General features: G+C 45.9%; 1 protein-coding gene across 1 annotated transcript in view; it reads right to left on the reverse strand.

The window, feature by feature from the left end:
- Positions 1-21,893, reverse strand: part of LOC134340474 (meiosis-specific coiled-coil domain-containing protein MEIOC-like) — a 123,790-nt gene that overhangs the window by 45,497 nt on the left and 56,400 nt on the right. The window contains exon 3 of the mRNA XM_063037781.1: positions 10,602-10,750. Coding sequence (XP_062893851.1) covers positions 10,602-10,750 — 149 coding nt within the window. The remainder of the gene's footprint in view (positions 1-10,601; positions 10,751-21,893) is intronic.

Raw genomic sequence — 21,893 nt, forward strand, 5'->3', positions numbered from 1 at the left:
CCTATAGTGAGGTGACCAGAACTGGACGCAATACTCCAAGTGTGGCCTCACCAGAGTTTTATAGAGCTGCATCATTACATCGCGACTCTTAAACTCTATCTCTCAACTTATGAAAGCTAACACCCCATAAGCTTTCTTAACTACCCTATCTACCTGTGAGGCAACTTTCAGGGATCTGTGGACATGTACCCCCAGATCCCTCTGCTCCTCCACACTACCAAGTATCCTGCCATTTACTTTGTACTCTGCCTTGGAGTTTGTCCTTCCAAAGTGTATCACCTCACACTTCCCCGGGTTGAACTCCATCTGCCACTTCTCAGCCCACTCCTGCATCCTATCAATGTCTCTCTGTAATCTTTGACAATCCTTTACACTATCTACAACACCACCAACCATTGTGTCGTCTGCAAACTTGCCAACCCACCCTTCTACCCCCACATCCAGGTCGTTAATAAAAATCACAAAAAGTAGATGTCCCAGAACTGATCCTTGTGGGACACCACTAGTCACAATCCTCCAATCTGAATGTACTCCCTCCACCACCACCCTCTGCCTTCTGCAGACAAGTCAATTCTGAATCCACCTGGCCAAACTTCCCTCGATCCCATGCCTTCTGACTTTCTGAAGAAGCCTACCGTGTGGAACCTTGTCAAATGCCTTACTAAAATGCATATAGATCACATCCACTACACTACCCTCATCTATATGCCTGGTCACCTCCTCAAAGAACTCTATCAGGCTTGTTAGACACGATCTGCCCTTCACAAAGTCATGCTGACTGTCCCTGATCAGACCATGATTCTCTAAATGCCCAGAGATCCTATCTCTAAGAATCTTTTCCAACAGCTTTCCCACCACAGATGTAAGGCTCACTGGTCTATAATTACCCAGACTATCCCTGCTACCTTTTTTGAACAAGGGGACAACATTCGCCTCCCTCCAATCCTCCGGTACCATTCCCGTGGACGAGGACATAAAGATCCTAGCCAGAGGCTCAGCAATCTCTTCTCTCGCCTCGTGGAGCAGCCTGGGGAATATTCCATCAGGCTCCGGGGACTTATCTGTCCTAATGTATTTTAACAACTCCAACACCTCCTCTCCCTTAATATCAGCATGCTCCAGAACATCAACCTCACTCATATTGTCCTCACCATCATCAAGTGCCCTCTCATTGGTGAATACCGAAGAGAAGTATTCATTGAGGACCTCGCTCACTTCCACAGCCTCCTGGCACATCTTCCCACCTTTATCTCTAATCGGTCCTACCTTCACTCCTGTCATCCTGTTTTTCTTTACATAATTGAAGAATGCCTTGGGGTTTTCCTTTACCCTACTCGCCAAGGCCTTCTCATGTCCCCTTTTTGCTCTTCTTAGCCCCTTCTTAAGCTCCTTTCTTGCTTCCCTATAATCCTCAATAGACCCATCTGATCCTTGCTTCCTAAACCTCATGTATGCTGCCTTCTTCCACCTGACTAGATTTTCCACCTCACTTGTCACCCAAGGTTCCTTCACCCTACCATTCTTTATCTTCCTTACTGGGACAAATTTATCCCTAACATCCTGCAAGAGATCTCTAAACATCGACCACATGTCCATAATACATTTCCCTGCAAAAACATCATCCCAATTCACATCCGCAAGTTCTAGCCTTATAGCCTCATAATTTGCCTTTCCCCAATTAAAAATTTTCCTGTCCTCTCTGATTCTATCCTTTTCCATGATACTGCTAGAGGCCAGGGAGGGGTGGTCACTGTCCCCCAGATGCTCACCCACAGAGAGATCTGTGACCTGACCCGGTTCATTACCTAGTACTAGATCTAGTATGGCATTCCCCCGGTCAGCCCGTCCACATACTGTGACAGGAATCCGTCCTGGACACACTCAACAAACTCTGCCCCAGCTAAACCCTTGGAACTAATCAGTTGCCAATCAATATTAGGGAAGTTAAAGTCACCCATGATAACAACCCTGCTATTTTTGCATCTTTCCAAAATCTGCCTCCCAATCTGCTCCTCTGTATCTCTGCTGCTACCAGGGGGCCTATAGAATACCCCCAATAGAGTAACTGCTCCCTTCTTGTTCCTGACTTCCACCCATATTGACTCAAAAGAGGATCCTGCTACATTACCCACCCTTTCTGTAGCTGTAATAGTATCCCTGACCAGTAATGCCACCCCTCCTCCCCTTTTTCCGCCCTCTCTATCCCTTTTAAAGCACTGCAATCCAGGAATATTGAGAATCCATTCCCGCCCTGGTTCCAGCCAAGTCTCTGTAATGGCCACTACATCATAATTCCATGTATGCATCCAAGCTCTCAGTTCATCACCTTTATTCCTGATGCTTCTTGCATTGAGGTACACACATTTCAGCCCTTCTACCTTACTGTCTTTACAACGTTTATTTTGCTTCTCTTTCCTCAAAGCCTCTCTGTATGTTAGATCTGGCTTTACTCCATGCACTTCTTTCACTGTTCTATCGCTCTGGGTCCCATTCCCCTCACAAATTAGTTTAAACCCTCCTAAACCATGCTAGTAAATCTACCTGCAAGGATATTGCTCCCCCTCGAGTTCAGGTGCAACTCATCCAATCTGTACAGGTCCCACCTTCCCCAGAAGAGATCCCAATGATCCAGAAGTCTAAAACCCTGCTCCCTGCACCAACTCCTCAGCCACGCATTCAACTGCCATCTCCTCCAATTCTTACCATCACTGTCACGTAGCACTGGCAGCAATCCTGAGAATGCCACCCTTGAGGTCTTGTTCTTCAGCCTTCTGCCTAGTTCCCGAAACTCACACTTCAGGACCTCATCCCTCTTCCTGCCTATGTCGTTGGTCCCAACATGTATCATGACTTCTGGTTGCTTTCCCTCTCGTACCAGGATGTCGTGCACCTGGTCAGAGACATCCCGGACCCTGGCACCTGGAAGGCAACAAACCATGCGGGTGTCCTTCTCACGTCCACAAAATCTCCTGTATCCCCTGACTATAAGGTCTCCAACAACAGGAATTCTGCAGATGCTGGAAATTCAAGCAACACACATCAAAGTTGCTGGTGAACGCAGCAGGCCAAGCAGCATCTATAGGAAGAGGCGCAGTCGACGTTTCAGGCCGAGCCTGACGAAGGGTCTCGGCCTGAAACGTCGACTGCGCCTCTTCCTATAGATGCTGCTTGGCCTGCTGCGTTCACCAGCAACTTTGATGTGTGTTACTATAAAGTCTCCAATGACGACAACTCTCCTCTTCTCCGTCCCACCCTTCTGCACCACAGGATCAGACTCAGTGCCAGAGGCCCTGCCACCGTGGCTCACACCTGGTCGGTTGTCCCCGCCAACAGTATCCAGGACAGTAAACTTATTATTCAAGGGAATGGCTACAGGGGTGCTCTGCACTACCTGTCTGCTAACCTTCGCTTTCCCCCCTCTGACTGTCACCCAACGACCTGCTTCCGACAGCCTAGGTGTGACTACCTCCCTGTAGCTCTGATCTATGACTGCCTCATTCTCCCTTATGAGTCGAAGGTCATCCAGCTGCTGCTCCAGATTCCTTACACGTTCTTCCAGGTCGCCCAGCCGTATGCACTTCTGGCAGATGTGACTCTGCGGGAGAGGGGAGATCCCCCAAGACTGTCACATCTCACATGAGAGGCACATCACCGTCTCAGGAGATATTGTAAAAACTAACTGCAAGCTAGCTTGTCCTCCGCCTCTTCTCGTCGAAGCCTCTCGAGTCAAAGCCTCAAAGCTCCCCTCCTTCACTGGCCCACTCACGCAATGGCCGCTTTCCACAGCAATCCTCATTTTCCATAACTCCACCAATTTTTGTCTCGCCTGAAAACTTAATCAGCCCATCTACATTTTCATCCACATCATTTATATCACAGAGGATCTAGCACCAATCCCTGCAGAACACAGGTAATCACAGACCTCCAGTCAGAGAAGCATCTTTTCATAACTAACCTCCATCTTCTATGACCAAGCACGAGTACTTAAAAGGTAACTTAAAAATACTCAAAGTGAAAACATAAGTTCATTATTATTCAGTCTGCATGGAAGTCCAGAACTTTAGTTCTCTACCTCCAAGCCCTCCTATACTGTTCCAAAGAAACCCAACACAAACACACTAACAGTATCTTGTCATCTGTCCAGGCACACTGTGTGGCCCTCAAGACTGAACACTGAATTCAACAATTGCAGATAAGCAACTTTTCCCACTTGCTTCAGAACTGGCCAATATATGCCATGTTTTCCTTCTCCAGTTTCTTTCTCAGTTCCAACACTTTCTAGCCCCAACTTTTATTTCTCTATTTTCTGTTTTCATTCATCTCGTCTATACATCTCATTCAGACGAGTCATCAGCCATTAACAAGCATTCACCAACTTCTTTTAGCTGGCACGACATCTTTTTGTGTTAGTGTCTTTTGGTCCCCACCCTACTAAAGTCAACGTTGGAAAATGAGCGTACCATCCTCGACAACTGAAGTTTGCACCTTGATTGTTTGCATTGCTAAAGCAAGGATCAGGTAGAAATAAAGGAACTGCAAGTTTGCATGAAAGCTGTATCTGGTTTATCTGGTGGGGGGTCTTGTCATTTTGACTTTAGCCATTAGTTCTTCTCTCATACACACTATGATGGCTGTGAATTGTTATGACAGTTAATTCTTTTTATTGTGTACCTATTAGTTTAAATTTTGGTTGGCTGCCACTTATCTTCAATTTCTCTCTCTAATACAGCGGTCCCCAACCACCGGGCCATGAGGAAACGCTATGATTTGGTGATATGAGTCAGCTGCACCTTTCCTCATTCCTTGTCACGGCCACTGTTAAGCCATTACGCATGCGAAGTCATTATCCGCGCGTTATCCGTGTCAGCGTGGGAAGGAGATCAACTCCTCGAGCTTGCAAATGACGGTGGACTGAAAGGTATGTTTGACATAACGTCTCTGCCGGCATTCCGGATCAAAGTCAAGGCGAAATATCCCGAGATAGCCACGAAAGCAGCGAAAACGTTGCTTCCAACATTTTTCTACAAAGCGGAGTTTTCTGCAATGATTGCAACGAAAACTAAATTGCGAAATAGACCGGACATAAGGAACCCCCTTCGAGTATCGCTGTCTCCCGTCACCCGTCACCCCTCGATGGCACTGTCTTGTTGCAGGGAAACAAGCCCAGGGCTCCCACTGATTCAGCAATATTGGTGCATTGCAATGATTTTATATGTTCATACGGGGAAAATATGCTCTGTGTGTTTAATATCCAAACGTTACTTAAAATATTATGATGCTAATGACTTATATAACCATATAACAATTACAGCACGGGAACAGGCTATCTCTGCCCTTCTAGTCCGTGCCGAACGCTACTCTCACCTAGTCCCACCGACCTGCACTCAGCCCATAACCCTCCATTCCTTTCCTGTCCATATACCTATCCAATTTTTCTTTAAATGATAATATCGAACCTGTTTCTGCCACTTCTACTGAGAGTTCGTTCAACACTTACTTCAAGCTCCCCTGTCCTCCCCTGATAATTGTCTTATCGCTATATTCATGCGAGGAAAATATGCACTGTGTGTTTAATATTAAATTCATTAGATAAACCCTTTTAGAAAAAAACTGTGTATTAGCCACTTTATCACCTATATTCCGGTCGTGATAAACAAGGCCCCCCCCACCCCCGAACAGAAACGCCAAAAACTATTTGCAGGGGAAAAAATCGGCAGGTACACGCATATGCAGGTTACGCATGCGCACTGGTGCCCGTGCAATGTTTCATGGTCATTGTAGTCTTTCTCGGGGTAAACACAACGTATTTGACTGCTACTAATCTCTTACTAACTCTTCCTTCAGTTAGTCCTGACGAAGGGTTTCGGCCTGAAAAACGTCGACTGTACCTCTTCTAGAGATGCTGCCTGGCCTGCTGCGTTCACCAGCAACTTTGTGCGTTGCTTAAATTTCTAGCATCTGCAGAATTCCTCTTGTTTGACTGCTACTCTTGTCCGTTGGCAATCCTAACACCCCCCCCATCCCACCCCCGGTTGACCGGTCCGCAAGAATATTGTCAATATTAAACCGGTCCGCAGTGCGAAACAGGTTGGGGACCCCTGCTCTAATCTATATGATTAAACTACTTCTCATTTTTAAGTTCGCAAACACAAGGAATTCTGCAGATGCTGAAATTGAAATTGAAATTCAAGCAACACACATCAAAGTTGCTGGTGAACGCAGCAGGCCAGGCAGCATCTCTAGGAAGAGGTACAGTCGACGCTTCAGGCCGAGACCCTTCGTCAGGACTAACTGAAGGAAGAGTGAGTAAGAGATTTGAAAGTGGGAGGGGGAGGGGGTGATCCAAAATGATAGGAGAAGACAGGAGGGGGAGGGATGGTGCCAAGAGCTGGACAGGTGATTGGCAAAAGGGATATGAGAGGATCATGGGACAGGAGGCCCAGGGAGAAGGAAAAGGTGGGGGGGGGGACCTCCGTCTCCGCCGCATCTGCTCTCAGGATGAGGCTTTTCATTCCAGGATGAAGGAGATGCCCTTTTTTAAAGAAAGGGGCTTCCCTTCCTCCACCATCAACTCTGCTCTCAAACGCATCTCCCCCATTTCACGCACATCTGCTCTCACTCCATCCTCCCGCCACCCCACTAGGAATAGGGTTCCCCTTGTCCTCACCTACCATCCCACCAGCCTCTGGGTCCAAAATATTATTCTCCGTAACTTCCGCCACCTCCAACGGGATCCCACCACAAAGCACATCTTTCCCTCCACCCCTCTGCTTTCCGCAGGGATTGCTCCCTATGCGACTCCCTTATCCATTCGTCCCCCCCATCCCTCCCCACTGATCTCCCTCCTGGCACTTATCTGTGTAAGTGGAACAAGTGCTACACATGCCCTTACACTTCCTCCCTTACCACCATTCAGGGCCCCAGGTAGTCCTTCCAGGTGAGGCGACACTTCACCTGTGAGTCGGCTGGGGTGATATACTGCGTCCGGTGCTCCTGAGGTGGCCTTCTATATATTGGCGAGACCCAACGCAGACTGGGAGACCGTTTTGCTGAACACCTACGCTCTGTCCGCTAGAGAAAGCAGGATCTCCCAGTGGCCACACATTTTAATTCCACATCCCACTCCCATTCTGAGTGTCGATCCACTGCCTCCTCTACTGTAAAGATGAAGCCACACTCAGGTTGGAGGAACAACACCTTATATTCCGTCTGGGTAGCCTCCAACCTGATGGCATGAACATTGACTTCTCTAACTTCCGCTAATGCCCCACCTCCCCCTCCTACCCCATCCGTTATTTAGATACACACATTCTTTCTCTCTCTCTCTCCTTTTTCTCCCTCTGTCCCTCTCACTATACCCCTTGCCCATACTCTAGGTTTTCCCCCCCTCCCCCTTTTCCTTCTCCCTGGGCCTCCTATCCCATGATCCTCTCATATCCCTTTTGCCAATCACCTGTCCAGCTCTTGGCTCCATCTCTTCCCCTCCTGTCTTCTCCCATCATTTTGGATATCCCCCTCCCCCTCCCACTTTCAAATCTCTTACTAGCTCTTCCTTCAGTTAGTCCTGACGAACGGTCTCGGCCTGAAACATCGACTGTACCTTTTCCTAGAGATGCTGCCTGGCCTTCACCAGCTGCGTTCACCAGCAACTTTGATGTGTTGCTCATTTTTAAGTTATTAATTTCTCATTGTTAAAAGTAAATGACCACAGATATGGGATTGAAGTTGCATAGATTAGACTCATAACAGCCTGAGCAAAGTAATTCCTTCTGATATCATCAGGGCAAAAATTGACAGTTCTCAAAACATAGCATTCCTTATAAAAAGTCACCCCCATGATCATGGAACAGCAGTTATAATGGGTGACTTCAATCTACATGTAGATTGGGTGAACCAAGTTGGTAAGGGTGCTGAGGAAGAGGATTTCTTAGAATGTATGCGGGATGGTTTTTTGAACCAACATGTCGAGGAACCAACTAGAGAGCAGGCTATTCTAGACTGGGTATTGAGCAATGAGGAAGGGTTAATTAGCGATCTTGTCGTGAGAGGCCCCTTGGGTAAGAGTGACCATAATATGGTGGAATTCTTCATTAATATGGAGAGTGACATAGTTAATTCAGAAACAAAGGTTCTGAACTTAAAGAGGGGTAACTTTGAAGGTATGAGATGTGAATTAGCTAAGATAGACTGGCAAATGACACTTAAAGGATTGACGGTGGATATGCAATGGCAAGCATTTAAAGGTTGCATGGATGAACTACAACAATTGTTCATCCCAGTTTGGCAAAAGAATAAATCAAGGAAGGTAGTGCACCCGCGGCTGACAAGAGAAATCAGGGATAGTATCAATTCCAAAGAAGAAGCATACAAATTAGCCAGAAAAAGAGGCTCACCTGAGGACTGGGAGAAATTCAGAGTTCAGCAGAGGAGGACAAAGGGCTTAATTAGGAAGGGGGAAAAAGATTATGAGAGAAAACTGGCAGGGAACATAAAAACTGACTGTAAAAGCTTTTATAGATACGTGAAAAGAAAAAGATTGGTTAAGACAAATGTAGGTCCCCTACAGAGAGAAACAGGTGAATTGATTATGGGGAGCAAGGACATGGCAGACCAATTGAATAATTACTTCGGTTCTGTCTTCACTAAGGAGGACATAAATAATCTTCCGGAAATAGTAGGGGACAGAGGGTCCAGTGAGATGGAGGAACTGAGTGAAATACATGTTAGTAGGGAAGTGGTGTTAGGTAAATTGAAGGGATTAAAGGCAGATAAATCCCCAGGGCCAGATGGTCTGCATCCCAGAGTGCTTAAGGAAGTAGCCCAAGAAATAGTGGATGCATTAGTGATAATTTTTCAAAACTCATTAGATTCTGGACTAGTTCCTGAGGATTGGAGGGTGGCTAATGTAACCCCACTTTTTGAAAAAGGAGAGAGAAACCAGGGAATTATAGACCGGTTAGCCTAACATCGGTGGTGGGGAAACTGCTAGAGTCAGTTATCAAAGATGTGATAACAGCACATTTGGAAAGCGGTGAAATCATCGGACAAAGTCAGCATGGATTTGTGAAAGGAAAATCATGTCTGACGAATCTCATAGAATTTTTTGAGGATGTAACTAGTAGAGTGGATAGGAGAGAACCAGTGGACGTGGTATATTTGGATTGTCAAGAGGCTTTTGACAAGGTCCCACACAGGAGATTAGTGTGCAAACTTAAAGCACACGGTATTGGGGGTAAGGTATTGATGTGGATAGAGAATTGGTTGGCAGACAGGAAGCAAAGAGTGGGAATAAACGGGACCTTTTCAGAATGGCAGGCGGTGACTAGTGGGGTACCGCAAGGCTCAGTGCTGGGACCCCAGTTGTTTACAATATATATTAATGACTTGGATGAGGGAATTAAAAGCAGCATCTCCAAGTTTGCGGATGACACGAAGCTGGGCGGCAGTGTTAGCTGTGAGGAGGATACTAAGAGGATGCAGGGTGACTTGGGTGGGTTAGGTGTGTGGGCAAATTCATGGCAGATGCAATTTAATGTGGATAAATGTGAAGTTATCCACTTTGGTGGCAAAAACAGGAAAACAGATTATTATCTGAATGGTGGCCGATTAGGAAAAGGGGAGGTGCAACGAGATCTGGGTGTCATTATACACCAGTCATTGAAAGTGGGCATGCAGGTACACCAGGCGGTGAAAAAGGCGAATGGTATGCTGGCATTTATAGCAAAAGGATTCGAGTACAGGAGCAGGGAGCTACTACTACAGTTGTACAAGGCCTTGGTGAGACGACACCTGGAGTATTGTGTGCAGTTTTGGTCCCCTATTCTGAGGAAAGACATCCTTGCCATAGAGGGAGTACAAAGAAGGTTCACCAGATTGATTCCTGGGATGGCAGGATGATATGATGAAAGACTGGATGAACTAGGCTTATACTCGTTCGAATTTAGAAGATTGAGGGGGGATTTGATTGAAACGTATAAAATCCTAAAGGGATTGGACAGGCTAGATGCAGGAAGATTGTTCCCAATGTTGAGGAAGTCCAGAATGAGGGGTCACAGTTTGAGGATAAAGGGGAAGCCTTTTAGGACCGAGATGAGGAAAAACTTCTTCACACAGAGAGTGGTGACTCTGTGGAATTCTCTGCCACAGGAAACAGTTGAGGCCAGTTCATTGGCTATATTTAAGAGGGAGTTAGATATGGCCCTTGTGGCTAAAGGGATCAGGGGGTATGGAGGGAAGGCTGGTAAAGGGTTCTGAGTTGGATGATCAGCCATGATCATACTGAATGGCGGTGCAGGCTTGAAGGGCCGAATGGCCTACTCCTGCACCTATTTTCTATGTTTCTATGATTGTGGTTAAAAAAATCACCTACACAAAATCCAATTATCTGGGGTCAGGAATATGATTTGTTCTCAGAAATTGTGAAAAATAATACCCCCACCCCCATCTTCTCTTTCTTGATACAGGCACAGATGAGTGGCTTACATTACCAGCTGTTTATGTGGAATGCTATCCCTTCAACACACTTCTCGTAATGTGAGGGCTGCCTGTACATTAATTTTGCATTGATTTCACCCAATTAAAAAAACAGATAATCCACATACTGGTTAGGATTACTCTGTGATCCAGCAGAGTGCTGATAGTCGTCTCCAGATGTTGACCAAGGAACATAAAACAATGAAGAATCAGGAGTGGTTGACACCGATGTAGTGTAGGACTGATGCCAATCAATATTTTCTTCATATTGAGGTACCTAAAAGGAATTCACATGTTAAAGCAAGCATGATGAAATACTTCTCTTTAGAAATAAATACTAGTTCTTACAAAACATTTTCAGCAAAGGTATTACAGGAGATTACATATACCCATATCCCAATCAGACATGTTTAATCATGCCTCCGAAACACTGAGAAACAGTGAGTCTGATTTTGCAGTATAAATTTATCAACACGTCTTGAAGGAAACAAGATTGTAGTTGAAGTACAAAGTTGGGCGAGTTGACTCCATATTACAGTATAAAAGCTAGGTAGAAAGCTGAAAAACACTACCTCCAGGGTAGTAATCTCTGGATTGCTGATTCTGCCACGTGCCAGTGAAGGTAGGAGTAGGATGATTTGGCAGCTGAGTAAAAAACCTTCCTATAATATACCCCTTGAACTTCCCACCCCTTACCTTAAAGCCATGTCCTCTTGTATTGAGCAGTGGTGCCCTGGGGAAGAAGCGCTGGCTATCCACTCTATCTATTCCCCTTATTATCTTGTATACCTCTATCATGTCTCCTCTCATCCTCCTTCTCTCCAAAGGGTAAAGCCCTAGCTCCCTTAATCTCTGATCATAATGCATACTCTCTAAACCAGGAAGCATCCTGGTAAATCTCCTCTGTACCCTTTCCAATGCTTCCACATCCTTCCTATAGTGAGGTGACCAGAACTGGACACAGTACTCCAAGTGTGGCCTAACCAGAGTTTTATAGAGCTGCATCATTACATCGCGACTCTTAAACTCTATCCCTCGACTTATGAAAGCTAACACCCCATAAACTTTCTTAACTACCCTATCCACCTGTGAGGCAACTTTCAGGGATCTGTGGACAAGTACCCCCAAATCCCTCTGCTCCTCCACACTGCCAAGTATCCCGCCATTTACTTTGTACTTTGCCTTGGAGTTTGTCCTTCCAAAGTGTACCACCTCACACTTCTCCGCGTTGAACTCCATCTGCGACTTCTCAGCCCACTTCTGCATCTTATCAATGTCTCTCTGCAATCTTTGATAATCCTCTACACTATCTACAACACCACCAACCTTTGTGTCGTCTGCAAACTTGCCAACCCACCCTTCTACCCCCACATCCAGGTCGTTAATAAAAATCACGAAAAGTAGAGGTCCCAGAACCGATCCTTGTGGGACACCACTAGTCACAATCCTCCAATCTAAATGTACTCCCTCCACCATGACCGTCTGCCTTCTGCAGGCAAGCCAATTCTGACTCCACCTGGCCAAACTTCCCTGGATCCAATGTCTTCTGACTTTCTGAATAAGCCTACCGTGTGGAACCTTGTCAAATGCTTTACCAAAATCCATATAGATCACATCCACTGCACTGCCCTCATCTATATGCCTGGTCACCTCCTCAAAGAACTCTATCAGGATTCTTAGACACGATCTGCCCTTCACAAAGCCATGCTGACTGTCCCTGATCAGACCATGATTCTCTAAATGCCTATAGATCCTATCTCTAAGAATCTTTTCCAACAGCTTTCCCACCACAGACGTAAGGCTCACTGGTCTATAATTACTCGGACTATCCCTACTACCTTTTTTGAACAAAGGGACAACATTTGCTTCCCTCCAATACTCCGGTACCATTCCCATGGACAACGAGGACATAAAGATCCTAGCCAGAGGCTCAGCAATCTCTTCCCTCGTCTTGTGATGGGGAATATTCCATCAGGCCTTGGGGACTTATTCGTCCTAATGTATTTTAACAACTCCAACACCTCCTCTCCCTTAATATCAACATGCTCCAGAACATCAACCTCACTCATATTGTCCTCACCATCATCAAGTTCCCTCTCATTGGTGAATACCGAAGAGAAGTATTCACGGAGGACCTCGTTCACTTCCACAAGCCTCCAGGCACATCTTCCCACCTTTATCTCTAATCGGTCCTACCTTCACTCCTGTCATCCTTTTTTTCTTCACACAATTGAAGAATGCCTTGGGGTTTTCTTTTACCCTCCTCGCCAAGGCCTTCTCATGCCCCCTTCTTGCTCTTCTCAGCCCCTTCTTAAGCTCCTTTCTTGCTTCCCTATATTCCTCAATAGACCCATCTGATCCTTGCTTCCTAAACCTCATGTATGCTGCCTTCTTCCACCTGACTAGATTTTCCACCTCACTTGTCACCCATGGTTCCTTCACCCTACCATTCTTTATCTTCCTCACCGGGACAAATTTATCCCTAACATCCTGCAAGAGATCTCTAAACATCGACCACATGTCCATAGTATATTTCCCTGCAAGAACATCATCCCAATTCACACCCGCAAGTTCTAGTCTTATAGCCTCATAATTTGCCCTTTCTCAATTAAAAATTTTCCTGTCCTCTCTGATTCTATCCTTTTCCATGATAATGCTAAAGGCCAGGGAGCGGTGGTCACTGTCCCCCAGATGCTCACCCACTGAGAGATCTGTGACCTGACCCGGTTCATTACCTAGTACTAGATCTAGTATGGCATTCCCCCTGGTTGGCCTGTCCACATACTGTGACAGTAATCCATCCTGGACACACTTAACAAACTCTGCCCCATTTAAACCCTTGGAACTAATCAGGTGCCAATCAATATTAGGGAAGTTAAAGTCACCCATGATAACAACCCTGTTATTTTTGCACCTTTCCAAAATCTGCCTCCCAAGCTGCTCCTCAGTATTTCTGCTGCTACCAGGGGGCCTAAAGAATACCCCCAAAAGAGTAACTGCTCCCTTCCTTTTCCTGACTTCCACCCATATTGACACAAAAGAGGATCCTGCTACATTACCCACCCTTTCTGTAGCTGTAATAGTATCCCTGACCAGTAATGACATCCCTCCTCCCCTTTTTCCACCCTCTCTATCCCTTTTAAAGCACTGAAATCCAGGAATATTGAGAATCCATTCCTGCCCTGGTGCCAGCCAAGTCTCTGTAATGGCCACTACATCATAATTCCATGTATGTATCCAAGCTCTCAGTTCATCACCTTTATTCCTGATGCTTCTTGCATTGAGGTACACACACTTCAGCCGTTCTACCTTAATGTCTTTTCACCGTTTATTCTGCTTCTCTTTCCTCAAAGGCTCTTTATATGTTGGATCTGGCTTTACTCCATGCACTTCTTTCAATGGTCTATCTGGGTCCCATCCCCCTTGCAAATTAGTTTAAACCCTCCCAAACCATGCTAGCAAACCTACCTGCAAGGATATTGCTCCCCCTCGAGTTCAGGTGCAACCCATCCAATCTGTACAGGTCCCACCTTCCCCAGAAGGGATCCCAATGGTCCAAAAATCTAAAACCCTGCTCCCTGCACCAACTCCTCAGCCACGCATTCAACTGCCATCTCCTCCAATTCTTACCATCACTGTCACGTAGCACTGGCAGCAATCCTGAGAACGCCACCCTTGAGGTCCTGTTCTTCAGCCTTCTGCCTAGTTCCCGAAACTCACACTTCAGGACCTCATCCCTCTCCTGCCTACGTCATTGGTCCCAACATGTATCACGACTTCTGGTTGCTTTCCCTCTCGTACCAGGATGTCGTGCACCTGGTCAGAGACATCTCGGACCCTGGCACCCGGGAGGCAACAAACCATGTGGGTGTCCTTCTCACGTCCACAAAATCTCCTGTCTGCTCCCTTGACTATAGAGTCTCCAATGACGACAGCTCTCCTCTTCTCCGTCCCACCCTTCTGCACCACCGGGTCAGTCTTAGTGCCGGAGGCCCTGCCACCGTGGCTCACACCTGGTTGATTGTCCCCGCCAACAGCATCCAGGACGGTAAACTTATTATTCAGGGGAATGGCTACAGGGGTGCTCTGCACGACCTGTCTGCTCACCTTCACTTTCCCCCCTCTGACTGTCACCCAACCACCTGCTTCTGACAGCCTAGGTGTGACTACCTCCCCGTAGCTCTCATCTATGACTGCCTCATTCTCCCTTACAAGTCAAAGGTCATCCAGGTGCTGCTCCAGATTCCTTACACGGTCTTCCATATTGCCCAGCCGTATGCACTTCTGGCAGATGTGACTCTGCAGGGGAGGGGCATTCCCCCAAGACTGCCACATCTCACATGAGAGGCATATCACCATCTCAGGAGGCATTGTAAAGATTAACTGCGAGCAAGCTTGTCCTCCACCTCTTCTCGTCGAATCTCTCAAGTCAAAGCCTCAAAGCTCCACTCCTTCACTGGCCCACTCACTCACTGGCTGCTTTCCACAGGCCGCTTCGCTTGAGCTATCCCTCTATTTATCTGATTGAGCTTTTCAAAATGCTTGGTCACCCGACCTCGATCGCCCAATCAGCTGCTTTCTGCTGAGTCTGAGCTATCCAAATCTGGATTGTCTAATCAACAGCTTTCTGCTGATCTATTCAAATCTTAATTGACTTGATTGCACAGACCAACTGCCAAAACTGCCAGAATCTCAGGTACATGGAGCTTAGAAAAATAGAGGGCTATGGGTAAGCCTAGTAACTTCTAAGGTAGGGACATGTTCAGCACAACTTTGTGGGCCAAAGGGCCTGTATTGTGCTCTAGGTTTTCTATGTTTCTATCTGACCTGGAACATCTAGTGGTCAAAGTTCATCCATTTTATCTGCTAAGGGAGTTTTCCACCATCATCCTGGCAGTGGAAACGGCACATTGGACCATTGTTACACCACCATCAAGAGTGCTATTCCACACCCTCACTTCGGAAAGTCTGATCACCTGGTAGTACTTCTACTCTCTGAGTATAGGCAGAGACTGAAGACTGCAGCACCAGTAGTGAGGACCAAGAAGGTATAGGGACAAGGGAAGCACAACAGCACCTACAGGACTGCTTTGAATCGGTGGAGTGGACTGTATTTAGGGATTCATTTTCGAACTTGGATGAGTATGCAGCAGTTGTTACCGACTTCATTAAAACCTGTGTGGAAGAGTGTATGCCTACAAAGACTTATTGTACATTACCAAACCAAAAGCTGTGGATGAACCAGGAGGTACGTCGTCTGCTGAAGGCTAGATCTGTGGCATTCAAGTCTGGTGACCAAGGTCTGTACCAGAAAACCAGGTAAGCTTTGCGGAGGGCTATTTCAAGGGTAAAGAGACAATTTCGAATGAGGTTGGAGGCGACATCGAATGTACAACTCTGGCAGGGTTTGCAAGACATTACTTCCTACAAAGCGAAACCCAACAGCATGAATGGCAACGAAGTTTCACTACCAGATGAACTCAACACTTTCTATGCCCGCTTTGAAAGGGAGAATATAATGTGACGAAAAACCAAGTTATCAGAAGATTGATGCTGATGAGAGAGATAAGGGAGACAATGGAGAAACATTCAAAGTGCTAATAAGAGAGAAGAGAGATTAACGAGAAAGAAACACATTTCAGATATTGACAGACCGATTGCTTTGAACCTGAACTGTTTGAAGTTTGATGGACAGGCGATACCCCAGCAGGGGGATAAAAAGAACAGGTTCGCTAAGGCACGACACACACCACAGATAACGAGACCCTGGAAGAGCGGTGTGCCCCCACAAGTTGGTGGGAGTTTGGAGGTCTGGTCGCAGGAACCGACTATAGACGCACAGGGTGAAAAGGTACGATCGGCGGGAACCTGGTGTGTGTGTCCGGCCTTGCCTGGGTGCTGGGTTCACCGCGGAAGAACAGTCGTATCCGGAACGGAGGGGTCACGGTCGGTGACCACAGAAGACATTAAAAGGGTTCGCCTGAAAGCTAACTGCGAAGAACATCAAAGGTCTGTCTGAATCAGATTTGCATTCTCTCTCTCTCTCCCCATGCCCCCCCCCCCACACACACACACACACACACACACAACAGCGATTACTGCGAACTGTACTAAGCTGAACTGAACTCTGCGTCACTTGAGACTGATCATTTTACCCCTAGACTGCGATAGAGCTTGGTTGATTCCTATTACCCTAGTTCTGTGTACATGTGTGTTTTATCATTGCTAACCTGTTGCATTTATATCCTTACGATTAGAGTACTGTGTTACTTACTTCTTTAATAAAACTTTCTTAGTTCCAGTAATCCAGACTCCAACTAAGTGGTCCATTTCTGCTGGTTTGGCAACCCAGTTATGGGGTACGTAACAATAACTACAGCTGTGAAGATCTGCTGCATCTGATGACCCTGTGATCTCTGTCTCAGAGGCCAATGTTAGGCTGTCTTTAAAGAGAGTAAACCCTTGCAAGGCGAAATGTCCCGATGGAGTGCCTGGTAAGGCTCTGAAAACCTGTGCCAACCAACTGGCGGGAGTATTCAAGGATATTTTCAACCTCTCACTGCTACAGGCGGAAGTTCCTACTTGCTTCAAAAAGGCAACTATTATACCAATGTCTAAGAAAAATAAAGTGAGCTGCCTTAATGACTATCACCTGGTAGCACTCACATCTACAGTGATAAAATGCTTTGAGAGGTTGGTCATCACTAGACTGAACGTCTGCCTCAGCAAGGACCTTGCCTATTGTAATTTGCCTATCACCACGATAGATCAACAGCAGATGCAATCTCTATGGCTCTCCATACGGCTTTCAACCACCTGGACAACACAAACACCTATGTCAGGATGCTGTTCATCAAGAATAGCTCAGCATTTAATACCATCATTCCAACAATTCATGAATGAGAAGTTGCAGAACATGGACCTCTGTATCTCCCTCTGCAATTGGATCCTCAACTTCCTAACCGGAAGACCACAATCTGTGTGGATTGGTGATAACATCTCCTCTTCGCTGTCGATCAACGCTGGCGCACCTCAGGGGTGTGTTCTTAGCCCACTGCTCTACTCTGTATATACCCATGACTGTGTGGCTGGGAATAGCTTAAATACCATCTATAAATTTGCTGATGATACAACCATTGTTGGTAGAATCTCAGATGGAGACGAGAGGGCATACAGGAGCAAGATATGCTCATTAGTGGAGTGGTGTCGCAGCAACAACCTGGCACTCAACGTCAGTAAGACAAAAGAGCTGATTGTGGACTTCAGGAAGGGTAAGGGGAAGGAATACATACCAATCCTCATAGAGGGATGAGAAGTGCAAAGACCGAGCAGTTGCAAGTTCCTGGGTGTCAAGATGTTTGAGGACTTAACCTGGTCCCAGCATATCGATGCAGTTATAAAGCTGGCAAGACAGCTTCTATACTTCATTGGGAGTCTGAAGAGATTTGGTATGTCAACGAATACACTCAAAAACTTCTATAGTTGTAACGTGGAGAGCATTCTGACAGGTTGCATCACTGTCTGGTATGGGGTGGGGGGGGGGGGGGGAGGTGTGGAAATACTGCACAGGACCGAAAAAAGCTGCAAAGGGTTGCAAATTTAGTCAGCTCCATCTTGGGTACTAGCCTATAAAGTACCCAGGACATCTTCAGGGAGCAGTGTCTGAGAATAACAGCGTCCATTATTAAGGACCTCCAGCACACAAGGCATGCCTTTTTCTCACTTACCATCAGGTAGGAGATACAGAAGCCTGAAGGCACACACTCAGCGATTCATGAACAGCTTCTTCCCCTCTGCAATCCAATTCTTCAATGGACATTGAACCCTTGGACACTACCTCACTTTTTTAATATACTGTATATTATTTCTGTTTTTTGCACAATTTTTAATTTATTCACTATGTGTATACTGTAATTGATCCCCCCTTCAAGTCGGTATTTAGTAGATGCACCTTTGGCAGCAATTACAGCCTTGAGTCTATGTGGATAGGTCTCTATTAGCTTTGCACATCTGGACACTGCAATTTTTCTCCATTCTTCTTTACAAAACTGCTCAAGCTCTGTCAGATTGCATGGGGGTTATGAGTGTACAGCCATTTTCAAGTCCAGCCACAAACTCTTAACTGGATTGAGATCGGGACTCTGACCTGGCCACTCCAGGACATTAACTTCATTGCTTTTAAGCCATTCCTGTGTAGCTTTGGCTTTATGCTTGGAATCATTGTCTTGCTGGAAAACAAATCTTCTCCCAAGTTGCAGTTCTCTTGCAGATTACATCAGGTTTTCCTCCAGGATTTCCCTGTATTTTGCTGTATTCATTTTACCCTCTAACTTCACAAGCCTTCTTGGGCCTGCTACAGTGAAGCATCCCCACAGCATGACACAGTCACCACCATGCTTCACGGTAGGGATGGTGTGTTTTTAATGATGTGCAGTATTTGGCTTACGCCAGGGGTCCCCAACCTTTTCTGCACCGCAGACTGGTGCCGGTTTAATATTGACAATATTCTTGCGGACCGGGGGAGGGGGGGTGTTAATCACAACCAGAATATAGGTGATAAGTCGACTATAACTCACTGATCAGTGGCTAATACACTCAATTTTGTTTTGAAAAGGGTTTATCTAATGAATTTAATATTAAACACAGTGCATATTTTCATTGCATGAATATAGTGATAAATCAATTATAAGTCATAAGGGGGTTCCTTATGTCCAGTCTATTCTGCAATTTAGTTTTCGTTGCATCCATTGCAGAAAAATCCGCTTTGCAGAGATATGATGTTGGAAATGGAAGCAATGTTTTCAGTGCTTTTGTGGCTATCTCAGGATATTCAGCCTTGACTTTAATTCAGAATGCCGGCAGAGATGTTATGTCAAACATATTTTTCAGCCCACCGTCATTTGCAAGCACGAGGAGTTGATCTTCTTCCCGCGCTGACATGGATGATTCACTGGAGACATTCACAAATGGGTCATGGACCCATTCCTTTGCACGTCTTGGGTCATTTGCGGTTGGGAAATAACGCTCGAATTCTGTCGACAGCGAAGATAGGTGTTTGCGCACCAGCTGTGAGCCTCAGTCTCTCCCAAATTCCCAGCTAATGTTGGGAACATGTCAAATATGCCTCTGTCCTCTCGCCGTCCCCACAGTTCCAGGTTGGCTTTGAAAGCGGACATTTTATCTGCCAACTTGAAGACAGTTGTCATTCTCCCCTGAAGTGACAAATTGAGTTCATTGAGCAGGTTGAAGATGTCACACAGATAAGCGAGTTTCGCTATCCACTCCTCATCACCGAAGTATGCTGCCAGTGGTGACTTTTTTCCTGAAAGAAATTTCTCTAGCTGCTCTCTTATCTCAAAAACCCTGGCTAGGGCTCTCCCCCTTGATAGCCACCTGACTTCAGTGTGTAAGGGAAGGCGTTTGTGCTCTGCATCCATTTCCTCACAAAGCTGCTCAAACAGACACGAGTTAAGGGCTTTTGATTTGATGTGATTGATAACTTCAACAACGTCACTCAATACACTGTTAAGATCAGCCGACATTTTTCGGCTAGCCAGCATTTCCCAGTGTGTGACACAGTGTGTAGAGTGGCATTCAGGAGCAACCTCTTTGACTCAGGTAGTGAAACCAGACTCGTTAAGCCGTTCCAACAGCTGTGCTTCGATATCCTCCGCTATGTCATCGATTCTCCTTGAAACTGTGGTAGCTGAAAGAGAAACCTGTGCCATCTTGTTAGCTGCAGCTTCTCCCAACAGTTCACGGCACATGTCCTTGGCAGCAGGCAGAATCAATTCTTCACCAATGGTGAAAGACTTCTTAGCCTTAGCAATACGGCTAGCCACCAAGTACGATGCTCTCAGAGCAGCAGCATTTGTGGAGATGGTTGCTCTCAGCAGTTGCTTCTGTCCCACTTGCTCACGTTTTTTTCTGCTCAAAACACTCAACGGTTTGTCTTTAAGTGCAGGGTGCTTGGACTCAAGGTTCCAAAGCAGTTTTGAGGGCTTCATTGCCTCATTAGACAGCTTGTCTCCACATAGCACACACAGGGGGCTTGGAGCATGCCAGTCACCGGTTGCAATAAAGCCATATTTTATGTACGACTCGTCGTATATTCTGTTGAAGGAAGCTTTCTTTTTTTTGCAGTCTCGGCCTCAGCTGTCTCTGCGTATCATCATCGTTAAGCCTTTTATGTCCCCTACCATCTCTTCCAAAGAAACTCTCAAGCGACGTTTTTTTTTTACTCATTGAGTAGTTGTTGGTTAATGACCGACTGATGTCCTCGCGTGGGTAATGACCTCGCGTGCATTCAAGTTCAACAGTGGGCGTGACAGGGTATGAGGAAAAGTGCAGTTGACTCGTATCGTTTCCTCGCGGCCCTGTATTACATGCTTTGCGGCCCGGTGGTTGGGGGCCACTGGTTTACGCCATAGCATTAGTCTGATGGCCAAAAAGCTCAATTTTGCTTTCATCAGACCAGAAAACCTTCTTCCAGCTGACTTCAGAGTCCCCCACATGTCTTCTGGCAAATTCTAGCTGAGATTTCATGTGAGTTTTTTTCAAACAGTGGCTTTCTCTTTGCCACTCTCCCATGAAGCTGTAACTGGTGAAGCACATGGGCAACAGTTGTTGTATGCGCAGTCTCGCCCATCTCAGCCACTGAAGCTTTTAACTCCTCCAGACTTGTCATAGGCCTCTTGATGGCGTCCCTCACTATTCCCCTTCTTGCACGGTCATTCAGTTTTTGAGGACTGCCTGCTCTAGGAGGATTTACAACTGTGCCACATTCTTTCCATTTCTTGATGATTGACTGAACTATATTCCAAGGGATATTCAGTGGCTCAGAAATTGTCTTGTATCCATCTCCTGACTTGTGCTTTCCAAAAACCTTTTCACGGAGTTGCTTAGAGTGTTCTTTTGTCTTCATGGTGTAGTTTTTGTCAGGATACTGACTCACCAGCAGTTACACCTTCCAGACACAGGTGTATTTTTACTAGAATCAATTGAAATACCTTGACTGCATATGGTGATCTCAATTTAACTAATTATGTGACTTCTCAAACCAATTGGCTGCACCAGTGATGATCTTTAGCGTGTCATGTTAAGGGGGGAGGGTGAATTCTTATGCAATTAATTATTTTAAGTTTTATATTTGTAATTAATTTAGATCACTTTCTAGAGATCTGTTTTCACTTTGACATGAAAGAGCTTTTTTCTGTTGATCAGTGTCAAAAAAGCCAAATTAAATCCACTGTGATTCAATGCTGTAAAACAGTAAAACACAAAATCTTCCAAGTGGGAGGTAAATACTTTTTATAGGCACCCTATATCACTATCAAGAAAACTTACTGTGTCATCCCATGCTCACACTTTGGAAAGTCCGATCACCTGGCTGTACTTCGACTCCCGGATAGAGGCAGAGA

Source organism: Mobula hypostoma, chromosome X1 (assembly GCF_963921235.1).
Source record: "Mobula hypostoma chromosome X1, sMobHyp1.1, whole genome shotgun sequence".
NCBI classification, from domain to species: Eukaryota; Metazoa; Chordata; class Chondrichthyes; order Myliobatiformes; family Myliobatidae; genus Mobula; species Mobula hypostoma.